Genomic DNA, 12,673 nt, shown 5'->3' on the forward strand with positions numbered 1-12,673 from the left:
ACATTCAGGCACAAACAACAAACACTACAGATAAATTAAACTAGTCAGTTCAGAGCAATAAAATAAGGGGTGTGCTAACCAAAGGCATGAATCTACAGTAGGTTTAAATTGAGATAGATTTAAAAAGTCGTTTGAAAGTGGAGAGAGTGGTTGAAGCTTGGAGTTGAGTAGAGAACGAGTTCAAGAGCTTAGGTCTCTTGCGAGGTACAACTAAATGGAATATGGAAATTCAGAGCTTGGCGAGTAAACTAAGAATTAATTTCACGATTCTGGCTTAATATGCTATTATCGGAAGACGGCACAATTTGGGTGACGCTGTATAGGATAGGGGATGACGTCACTTACACTAATCTGTAGCGGAGCAAGTGGGGGCAAATAAATATTTTTTTGCATGGTAGTCCAAAATGTACCAATCTGATTTCACACGCTGTGTGAAAATGAAACAATCCTCTCACGACGAACTAATTAATCACAATTCAGGGTCAACTTCGCTCAAGCGCAAAAGGAAAACTTTGACACTTATGTGACCCTCCATAACAAAACCAGTCGGAAGTAGCACAGCCGTATTTGAGATACAGCCTATAAATACATTGTACCACAAAAACATTGTCGAAATTCAGATTTAGGCTTTAGAAACTATACAAACGTGAATATTTCTCTCTCCATGAGTGTAATTTGTAAATTTCCTAGGAAGTTCATTTGGAAACGTTAACGACAAATTTCTAGATTTTTTTAAAAGTAAATTAGGAGATCTGAAGATGGGGTGCTGTGGTCCAACGGTTACGGTTTTAGTCTCGTGTGCCACGGTGGTACATGGGTTCCAATCCTGACGGGGAACATGGTGCTTGTGCACTTGGGCAAGGCACTTGACTACGATTGCCTCTCTCCACCCAGTAAATGGGTACCTGGTATAGGAAGAAATTGCTTCAATGCTTGAGCGCCGTATATGCCGTGCTAAAGCCAGGGTAATATTGGAGCGCCAGGAGCGTCACTTCGTGATGGACAAGAGCGCTATACAAGAAGCCATGTTATTATTGTTATAACTCCATCAGATTCCCGTACTCTGTACATCATTAGCGAGCTAATTCAATGTCTTTTCCAATAAGCCCAATATCCCAGTTTTCAAAAATTGACATAAGGACTGGGTCTGCACTGAAGCGTCACTGGACGTTATAGTTCTGAACATAAAAAAAATGAACAGAATCATGTCTTATAAACAACGATTGCTAAGAAAATATCTGAGAGAGGAAACAGTGGGGATAGCGAACGTGGATCTAACATAAATCGTGTAGTCTGTACTTTTAATACATGGAAGTAAAATACATATTGCCCGACTGAAGGAAGCCAATTTCAAACAAATACAATATAAAAGAAATCATGTCAATAATAATAATTCATTATCAGCAGGCGGTTGGTTTTATATTGACGCGGTTTGGTAATGCTACTAAATCTCATCAAAACGGACATGATATGGTTTGTTGACCGTTCAGTTAATAATTTTCCAAACTATTACGTAACTCGGTTCACCATTAACGCGAGTCATTTGTTTTGGGCGATGTGACTCGACCTGAACAATATAGTACTCATTAGACTCCTGCTTTCCGACATAACCGTAACATATTTTCGTGAAGCCTATACCCCCCAAAAAACTAGTAAGACAAGTTTCACCAACGATTTCGCCCAAAACGCAAGGATGCTGTATTGGCTATTTGCAGTGACGGCTTTGGTGTTCGTTTCTGATGTGGCGGCGCAGAGCAGCAACGTAACCCAAGGTAATCGGTGGTTTTCTTCTTTGTCTTGTTTCATGAGTCGACTGAGATTAGGCCTATAGGGTCATTATGATGTCCATTGACGTAATGTTAATGTAACATTAATGCTAATCGATGCTGCTTGTAAAATCGCAAAGTTTACAAATCATTGATTGTAGTCTAAATTTTGTTTGCTCGAACATGGTTTGAAAAATGCTGCATAGATTCTTTACAAAATCATTTATACCACTCCAAACGAATTGATGATAATATTTTAGAATGTATTTATATCTTTGGTATATATTGTTCCATTAACCTGCACTATAGGAAGCAATACCCCTTTCGATAATTATGGTTTCTGCACAATCAATCCCTCTCGGAACTAGCTCATACCATAAACGAATTATAAGACCAGTGTATGGGTATAAAATTAGACCTGCTAAAGTCCACTTAATTTTGGCCCATTATGATATAGTCACGTTGCAGTTAGTGTGCCCTTTGCTCCACATCGACACTCCCAATTGTTTTACGTAACGTGACGTGCCCATTAACGCAACACGTTAATATTGCCGTGCCACCTCGTACGTGGTGATGCTGCAGCTAAATATAGCAACGACCTCGGAATCCGTGGTGTGTATTCACGCTCGCACACCGTGTAGAAAACATAGAGGAAAACAATGCATGACGTGATGGTGTGAATTAATTAAAAGGCCGAAGGCATTTTTTTCTTCAAATTGACTTTTTGTCCAATACCAGCGTAAAAGTTGTCAGAGGAAAAAACAAATAAGCTTGCACGCTCAGACAGGATTCGAACCAACGACCTTCTGCACAATATAGTGGAAACCACTCGACCTGCAAGCTTACTTTGAGAGGAAGGCCAAGTTCATTTAAAAATCCGAAGGAATCCGGTCTTGTTTAATGTTTTAATTTTTTTTGTTACTTTATATGGACTCTACTTGTGATCCGACACTGTCCTTTGTTCACTAAGGCATGCGCAGTACAACCCATGAGTTCGCAATTCATAGAGTCCAATTTCCACACGACACCAGTTCGAATGTGATATAGAGACTGCTTTCACAATCCATGACAGTTGATAACCAATAGGCCTAACTTTTTTCATTCTCATCCTAAAAAATCTGTACATCTTTTGAAAACTGAAGCTAAATCGTAAAAAGACCGACAGACCGACCGATTGACCGACCAAACGGCTGATCGGCCAAACTCAATCGACAATCAATAATGTACAAATCACAGTCCTAAACAAAACAAAATATATTTTTTCCACGTGCCAACCGTGACTTCAGAGGACAATGAAATCGTAGCATAGGACCGCATACACTGGTAACTCTCCATCAACCCTTGCATTATCCGCACACTCCTTATGGGCCTTTTACTAAAACGTGACACACAGACATCAGACAGACAGGCACCACGACCGACCGACAGACAGCGTAGAATATTTTAATTATTTTTATATAGGATGTTAACAAATAAATCATGTTTTGTTTGTTGCTCTTTTTTTTTTTTTTACAGCCGTGACTACGGGCTTTAATGTACGCTTGATAGCAGGCTCGGGCCCAAATGAAGGTATCGTAGAGGTTTCCTACGAAGGCAAAAGAGGAACAATATGTAACCCTTATTGGGGTAAGTGCCAAAGTATGTGACGTTATACAAATAAGGAATGTTTATGAGTGCAATGGTAAGAATGATTTCATGAGGTGACAGATAAAATGTTCCATTCCACGAGGCGAAAATGGAACATTCCACTTGTCACCGAATGAAATTATTCTTTCCATGGCGCGAATGTGAAACATTCATTAACAGTTTTAGAAAATGCCCCAATAATCCTCGCCATCTGATTGGTTAGAGCCGCCAATAGTGTGACCGTGCAATGGAAGTTCCATTTACCGTGGAATGGAACTTCTTTTTTGCGGAGCGGCTGCGCCGTGCGTTAGGATGAATAGTTCAATAACACGTGATCAACGACCCACCAATCAGAATGATGAGGATGTATTCAATCATTGTATACAATACATCACGTCACTTCTCGTCCAGCTTTGAATATGCCATAAAATGCTTGCACATTGCTGATAAATTTGATTCGTTCTTCCACATTCGCCTCATAGACGGGGTTATCAAATCACCGTTATTAAAAGAAACCGAAAACATCTCTCGCTTGGATGAACGTTGTCCGCGCATTATGCTTGTCAGCATTTTGAAGTGATTACTTTGATTATTGTTCGTTCAAGCAATTCTCTTCATTTTTTATTTACTCCATTTGCTACTTTTTGCTTTATTTGATTGAGAGGTCTTGGTTGATGTTGAACTGACGTTAACTGTGTTGCTTCGTTAAGCACACCTTTCTGTTTTGAACGCAAGCGTTTATCATGATCGTGTCACGTCATTCAACGGTAACTTTTCGGTAAAACTTTACTTTACTTATTCCATTTCATAGTACATGTAATTCAAAAATATACAAAGAATTTTTCTTAATAAATTAGGTATCTTGTAACAATAAAGATTAAAAAAAATCAATAGTATTAATACCAAGAGATGCAGGGGACCCACAAAAAAAACCAGGCTTGTCCAGTGCGAGTCCCCTGAACAACAAAAATAATAACTCAATTAACAAGATACATAATAACAAACGAAAACGACCTTGTAGAAACATAGACATTACCAGAATGCACATGACAGGGACGATGAGTGTGAATTAATGTAAAGCAAGTATTGGACAACTTAATTTAATTTAATTTAATGTAATTTAATTTAATTTAACGGTAAGGGGCAATAATAGGCAATGATGCTATTAAAGGAAATGGCGTTAAAGGAAATGGCAAAAGTAGATGCATAAAGAAATAAAGTGAATGAAAAAGACAATGAATATAACAGTGAATGTAAAGGTAAGATCTAAAGAATTTCAAAACAGTGTGGAGCAATTTTTTTCGTGCAGGGCTCATAATAGACAGTGATGCTTTTAAAGGAAATGCATTAAAGAAAATAGCAATAAAGAAAATGGCATGCTAAAAGCAATAGTAGATGCATACAGAAATAAACTGAATGACAAGACGATGAATTAACAAATGAAATTTTGTAGGTTAAATTAAAGAAAATAAAAATATTATGGAGGTACGTTTTTGTACAGGGCTCAAAATAGACAATGATGCTATGCGAGAGAAAAAAAGGAAACAAATAAATATATGGCATGGCTTAAAGCATTACTAGAAGCATAAAGTAATAAATAAATAAATCAAAAGAAAAAAAATTAGATATCTGATTTATTCAATGACAATTTTAACTCTGTGTTATTTCCCTTTTTGCTTTTTGCTTTTTGGCCTCGAAGCCTCGTCGAGATTAGCCTACGCAAACCCAGTTTTATTTTTACGTAAAGGCCATTTTGTTGTTTCGATTCCTACACTGAACATCCCCCAAAAAGTGTCCGGCTGACTGTTTGTGAAATAACTACAAAACCATGAACTTGATTTTGAAAATATTTTATGGGCAGATACTCCTTACCCTTGGCCTAAACCTCTATGAGTTTCATTGAATTTCAATCACGCATCACTGCACAATGATCAATTGATCACAACAACATGTTTGGACACTGTGACCAAAATTCTGCCTTAATCAATTTCAGTGTTGGGTTATGTAAGCTGTGTAAAATCCTGCATTCGTGAAAAAAAAGACTGGAATGTTTTGGGATTGAAATAATTTGCCCTTGAGAATTAACTGATGTCTCGCCATGATGACTGATAGCCAGGCAAATATTCCAATCCCGACGGCAGCCCTTTTCACAACATGCAGGATTTTACACAGCTTACATAACTCGGCACTGAAATTCATTCAAGCAATTGTGAACTTGGTCACAGTGTCCAAAATTGTTGTTGTGATCAATTGACAATTGTGTAGCGATGCGTGACTGAAATTCACTGAAACTCATATGGGTTGAGGCCAAGGCTTAGGAGTATCTGCACAATCTACATTTTTCAAAATTGACCTCATGGTTTGTAGTTATTTAAATAATTGTTCAGATGGACCTTGTTGGGACACGCCGTATTCTCAGTGCCATTTCCCACTTTTTTGTAATTTATATTTTACTGATATTTAGATATTAACGATGCTACTGTGGTCTGTAGGCAGCTTGGCTACCCGTTAGCCACACTGGCATCGACTGGTAAACGATTCGACTCAATGGCGTATGATACACACCTGGAGGCCGTCTCCTGCCAAGGTACTTGTAACACATTTGTTTTAATGGAACACTAAAATCTAAATTCAAAAGTAAAACGCATCCTTCAGTACAGAGTGTCCCCCAATGAGTTGTGCAAGCAGATATCCTTTAGTTTCTCAAAAACTACTTGAAATGAGTATTTCATCTCGATGGAGCATATTAATTTTACTCTTGTGCATATTCAGTAAAATGCAATGAAAATCCGTTCATGCAGACCAGAGATCTAAGTTTGTAAAACGCTAAGGGTTTTTCACTAATGCCAAGGGATTTATACACTTAGTGATATCCGTGCATCAGATTGTAAAAGGGCCCTTTCTCTCTTGATGTAAATTAAGTTAACTGGAATGGGCGAAAAACCCATAGCCTTTTTTTTAATCTGCTACATCTCTGGTTTGCATGAACGGATTTCCATGGCATTTTTACTGAATATACACAAGAGTACAATTCATATGCTCCATCAAGATGAAACACTCATGTTAGGTAGTTTTTGAGAAATTAAAGGATATCTGCTTGCACAACTTTTTTTTGAGACACCCTGTATTCGCTTGCTGCATATAGAATTGTATTTTGGAACAAAAGGAAGCTATGTACACTTACAGGACATAGACTCTTTTGAGCCGTTACTATTGTAGCTTGCCTATAGCTATCGCGTGAAAAGCAAATAGTGGCGGAAGCTTGCCAGTGCGGCATTTCTTTGACGTTCCAATCGCTTGTCGGAGAACAATCGTTGAGACAATTTGGTAAACAACAAGGAGCAAGGAGGGAGTTGCTTACGAATAAATTAGGCTCGACTCGGGGAAACGTTATGAAGAAAAAAAACCCGCAATATATAAAGATTTTTTTTTAATCAACAAAATGGACATGTAAAGTACTTTGTATTGACTGAGCAGAAAGACATATTTTTCTTGCGGCATGGTCACAACATTTTAGGAAAGGAAATGTGAATAAAGTCTCCCACAGGCATTGACACAATGTCTTCTTTAGAACCGCCATACATGAAGTTTCTTTCTCACGCAATTTCAGTAATCCGATGTGGTTATCTTTCCGAGCGAATTCAGGGAATAATCGAGTAGAATATCGTCACAGGCTCAGTTATTCGCCGGGCTGGACTTTCCGGTGATTGGGCACCAAACTGCACGGTCGGGCGCGTTTCAGCTGGGGTCAAGGACACCTGACAGTATTTGTTTCCCGATAAGACCTTAAAGTAAAAGGTCATGCGGCTAGCTTCCGGAACCCCGGAGCGGCCCGTCTATAAATATGGGCAATTTACATTGAGTTGCTCTTTCACCTTGTATAATGATTGCTGACTGTAACCACCCCAAGAAACATTCAATTTGGAATTTTATCTTGGTATTGAAAATTGAAGATATTATCACTTGGAGATGGGTAAAAACGAATTTCGTTTACGACCTTTTCACATCCGGCACTCTCGTTCCCAGGTCTCCTTGTTCATGCACATTTGTTTGGATATATCGTGTACTTGCGTGAAAACGAGAATGTGAAAGCTTTACCTACCTACAGTCGATGGGTTCTGAGTGGGACTGACTTGAGCGGATCGTGGATGCAGTTCTTTTATCAATTACCAACGGTCAATTTTAGAATTTGTTCGTAAATACTAATGAGTTCTTTAAGTTTATTCACACAATTTATAAAGGACATCTTCTAGTTCAATTTCAGTTTTCACCTAATGACCACCACAAATTTCAGAATTTTTCATCTTCTTACACCGATTTATGTATCCGTAAGTGGCACTAAATTGTCCGCAGGTGTTTTAGATTTTGGAAGTGAGAGGTGAATTTTTGGCACGGTATTTCATGTAGTACGTCTACATGAATACAGTTACTGGGTTTTACACCTTGCATTGAAAATTTTTAATGCAAGCAACGACTTCATGAATGTATGAACTCAAAATTTAAAAAAAACTGACATTAAAAAGCATAGCAAATATTTTACGCACGGAAATACCCGAAGTATTGCGAACATATCCGAGCGTCAACGAATCGGTAAACTTCGGACATTTTTGGAAACAAACAAGACACTGCCCGTTTTCTTTGTGTTCATGTTTATTTTTAGCCGTGGTGGCAACCTGACCTAAGATTTTGTAAACAGAGTAGTCAACATCTTGCGTGTTTTAGCGAAATTTTCCATCCGGAAAGATCAGCAAATATCGGATTGCCGAGACCGTTGGCCCGGTCTTAATGTGATCAGATAGTGATCCGTTCATGCAAATTGCTTTCTGATTCCTCCCTCCAGGGAACGAGTATCACTTGGCCGACTGCAGCCGTGGCTCATGGGTCTCTGAGCAGTGCTCGGACCGCGACACGGCGGCTGTGATATGCAGCAGCATCGGGGGTGAGTTGGCGCCTGGAACCAAGACTATACACTGCTTTTTAACTTGGGAGCAATGTAAAGGAAACACAACGTAAAGTGACTTTTCTCTAGAAAAAGGGGAAGAGGGGGTCGTGAGAGTAAACAAAAACAGTATTGTTGACTTGACTTTACGGCTAGTATGCTCTGACCGTCATTAGGAGAATCGGGAGATTTAATCCCAATATCAGAATTTGTGTAAATTGGAAATTCTGTTCATATTTCTATGAAGTACACCGAGAAAGGATTAAAACATCGCCATTTGCGGTGCGATAAAAGAGCTGGAATGGATTACATATAGCCCAGTATTACAAAAGTGCTGTCAGAATTAAATGAAATGACAAATCTTATTGTCTCTTTCTTTCGCTTCAGTTGTAAACGTGTATGTTATGCAAAAAACAATCCATATCATTGGTGTCCCAATTTTTTTATATAATATTTTGAAGAAAAAAAATCGGAACTAAAAAACTACTTAGCGAAAGTTGATAATATGCAGGACAAGTTCTTATCAGAATTAAACATCCACTGAGCGATATAGTTATTACCACACGGTGTCACCGCGAACCGAAACGGTGCAAACACACAAACTGTCAATTTTTGGGGGGTCTCTTTTGTTCAGAATGGTCCGTTCGGCTGATGGGCGGGCCCTCTCGCTTCGAGGGGCGGGTGGAGGTCTACCACATTCACGCTGACACCCAGCCCATGTGGGGGACCATCTGCAACGACTACTGGGACATCTACGACGCGCAGGTCGTATGCCGTCAGCTGGGCTACGGAAACGCACAGGTGACTGTCCGATAATTGATTGATTTAATTAACAAAACAACACACTGTAAAACCAGAGGAATTTCGGCGGGAATTTTGTGATTTTTCTTCTTCTATATAGCAATACAAAAGTTATTCACTTTTGAATGAGACAATTATTAAATTATTACTTTATAATTTGGAATTATTTGCTGTCGGGCAATAATTCCGTTCTAACCGGGTAGGCTGGCTACCGCCCCACAATCAGCATCGATAATGTACGGACCGGAAGCCAGTCTGCTCGCACAATGGATTTTTTTTTATCAAAACAAACACTTTTAATTCAGAGGGCTACGGATAACGTCCAGAGAAAAGCTTTTGTTTGGTTGGAATAACACAAACAAAATCGATATTGTTGAAGAGCAAGGGAAGGCAAATTTAATAATTATCTTATTGAGACAAGGGATACTCTTTTTTATTCCATCTTTTAAATTAAATTATAGGTTGCTGTGGACGATGGTGATCGGCTGTACGGGAAAGGCACTGGTTCGGTCTTGCTGGAGACCGTGACGTGTTACGGGACGGAGAGCACGCTGGCCAGCTGTCTGACTCCGGGTTGGCACGTCCATAACTGCGGTCATAACGAGGATGTTGGGGTCATCTGCGAGTATGCTGGTAAGAACACTGTCGTTATCGAGTTGATCATACATCCTCACAAGTTCTCACAAGGCTAGTCTATCACAAGTCCTCACAAGTTCTCACGAGTCCATCGCAAGAATTTACAAGTCATCGCAAGTCCGCATAGGTTCTCGAAGGTTCTCACAAGTTCTCGTAAGTCCTCACAGGTTTTCACAAGTTCTCAAGAGTCCATATGGCAAGTCCTTACAAGTACTTACAAGTCCTCGCAGGTTCTAACAGGTTCTCACAAGTTCTCATAAGTCCTCATAGGTTTTTACAAGTCCTCACAAGTTATCATGAGTCCATAGCAAGTCCTTACATGTACTTAAAAGTCCTCACAAGTACTCATTATGTTCTCATAAGTCCTCACAGGTTATTTCATGTTTTCGAAAGTTCTCATAAGTCCTCACACGTCCTCACAAGTCCTCACAGGTCCTAACGAGTCATCCATTTAGTGTCAAGTCATAGTTCAAGATATTCGCACGAGCTGTGATGAGAGTATATTTATCTGCAATCACTTGACATTTGTGAATGAACTTAAGTGGACAAAACTATATACACTGGGTAAGGGCATTGCACTGTGTCCTTAAGGCCTAAAGAAAACCGTCGAGAGAAAGATGAGGATAATAAAAAAAATGCTCTGTTTTAGAAGTTTGAAGAAAACCTCGAAGTGATATTTCTGGAAAATCCTATGGAATCAGGCAGGAAGTGAAAACCCAATCAACATGAATGGGCCAGGTTAAAGGGATCATTCAAATAAATGGTTGCAGAGGTGGCCGCAGAAGTCGCGTTAAATGCTGCTTGACATTTCTGTTTTATTTGAATGACAGTTGAAGTGTACTTTTGAACTGATTCCGAATCCTGCAGATAGCTCGTATGTTTGGCTGTCTCCGCTGGCCATCACGTTCATTGTCATCGGTAGCCTCTTCGGATTCTGCCTCATCGTGGGCCTCATCATGTGCTGCTTCTCGGCACTGTCTAAGAAAAAGCGCCGAAGACGTACGGGTAGCCGGAATCAAACCAGTACCAACCCGCCCGTGAGCTACGCAGCCTCCAACCAAGCCACAACTATCGACACGGCCGGTTCTAGTCCCGGGTACACCATCCCCATCCAGCAGTTCACGCCCCCGCCGGGCTACGTCCTGACCACCAGCGGGGCGGTGGGAGGTGCGCCTGGTTTCACGACCATCGCGCCCATGGCGCCCATTGCGCCGCCACCGCCGTATGCCGAATTGCCCAATAATTCCGAGAAATCCTGAAGCTCCAAGTTACTAAAATTTCGTAAAAGCTTGAAAAAAAATTCATAGTATTTAAGAACTGGAAAATGTTATCGGTAGTTTGTAATTTTTGACTGCATCTTAGCACGCATTTAATAGACATGAGACCAAATGACGTAATGGCTTTGTTTACATATGCGCTGTCCTATGGGAGCGAAGTCAAGACGCCAGACAAAGCAGGGACCGTCCACCACACAGAAAAGCGCACATGTAAACAAAGCGTGACGTCATAAGGTATTAGGCCTTTAGCGAATCATTTACTTTGGATAAAGAAATAAAATAACTTGGAAAAATTGTGCAATAAGTCGTGCCGGTGTTTCGATTGATTGATCTTTAAATTTCATGAACAAAGTTGCACTACTTGTGGGGAGGCCACTTGATTGATAATTATTGCAATTAATTATAGCAACAATATCGACCTATGAGTTTGTATATTGTATGATCGACATTTGCCATATTTAAACAGAACCTAGCTTATATCGACTAAATGCTGTTAGTTCAGTGACGATTTTCTGTAAGTCCTAAATGGACACATTATGTACATCTAAAATACATTCATAATCTCCCCAGATGTTCTGTCTGTAGTGATGGGCTAATGTAGATAAGATATTCCTCGAACGTAAAATCAATTTCAATTTCAATTTGACTTCATTATCCATGACGGGAAATTCAAGTGGCCTTTTACATTTAAACACGTTAATGAAAAAAGTTACAAAATTACAAAAATAAAATATTACACAAAAATCACAATACATGTACTTCACTAAGAAGAAAGATATAAAAACAAGTAATTACAATTCAATACAGAGAATATACTGCACATAACCTAAAAAGCCTGTTCAAAATTGCATGTGGTTACAATTAAAATCCTGTGTTATATAAACTACTCGAACAATTGTTCGTGTGATTTTACCTGCATGTAATGGCGTTAGTCAACATGAGCAGAGGATATTTGTATCGTGTTTATACAGTTCTTTCCCGTTAATTACATTTTAGATAGACAAACAGCTTTATTGATGTTGCTCATCGAAACTTAACCAATCGGATTTAATGATCGGAACCTACGTTATCTGTGTATTATTTACTGCAAACTCTACGGTCACTTTAATACCATATTAAAATTGCCCTTAGGCATGATAAACCATGAAAATGCCTTAAAAAAATCACCATTGTGAAAGTTGAAATTATACGGGACATTTTGAATGTCAGGAATGTATGTAAAAGTAAACGAAATGATGAACGACTGTACAGTAGAATAATAACGAAAATTTAATAATTATAATAATATCCTGATGATATTTATATTACTGGGTAAAATGTTAAATTCCATTTAATTAAAACAAAACACCTTATTTCATTATGGAAAATTTACCGCGAGCAAGTTGGCACTCAATAACTATAACTGTTACAAAAGTATGGGGTTTCGTTGATAACACTTGTTGGTATTGTATGCTTTTCAGATTGATCAACCTCGCTATCCGATTTAATAAACTGCAGTGAAGAAACGGCGCAGTATACGACCTTTGATCTCAGTAATAGTCAATATTTACATAACCACTTAAACATTGCGCGATTATTATTATCAAGGTACCTGTACATGCGCAGACGTAATTCAAGACTAATGTCAT

At 39.0% G+C, this 12,673-nt stretch overlaps 1 protein-coding gene across 1 annotated transcript; it reads left to right on the forward strand.

Annotated features, from left to right (window-relative positions):
* The first annotated feature begins 1,519 nt into the window (after positions 1-1,519).
* Positions 1,520-12,565, forward strand: LOC119728576 (deleted in malignant brain tumors 1 protein-like). Its single transcript, XM_038200867.1, has 7 exons — positions 1,520-1,772; positions 3,282-3,392; positions 5,857-5,979; positions 8,233-8,331; positions 8,966-9,132; positions 9,594-9,765; positions 10,636-12,565. The coding sequence occupies exons 1-7, from the start codon at positions 1,694-1,696 to the stop codon at positions 11,025-11,027; spliced, it is 1,143 nt and encodes a 380-aa protein (XP_038056795.1). The 5' UTR covers positions 1,520-1,693; the 3' UTR covers positions 11,028-12,565.
* The last annotated feature ends 108 nt before the right edge of the window (positions 12,566-12,673 follow it).

The sequence above is a fragment of the Patiria miniata genome, unplaced genomic scaffold, assembly GCF_015706575.1.
Source record: "Patiria miniata isolate m_02_andy unplaced genomic scaffold, ASM1570657v1 HiC_scaffold_20, whole genome shotgun sequence".
In the NCBI taxonomy this organism is placed as follows: Eukaryota; Metazoa; Echinodermata; class Asteroidea; order Valvatida; family Asterinidae; genus Patiria; species Patiria miniata.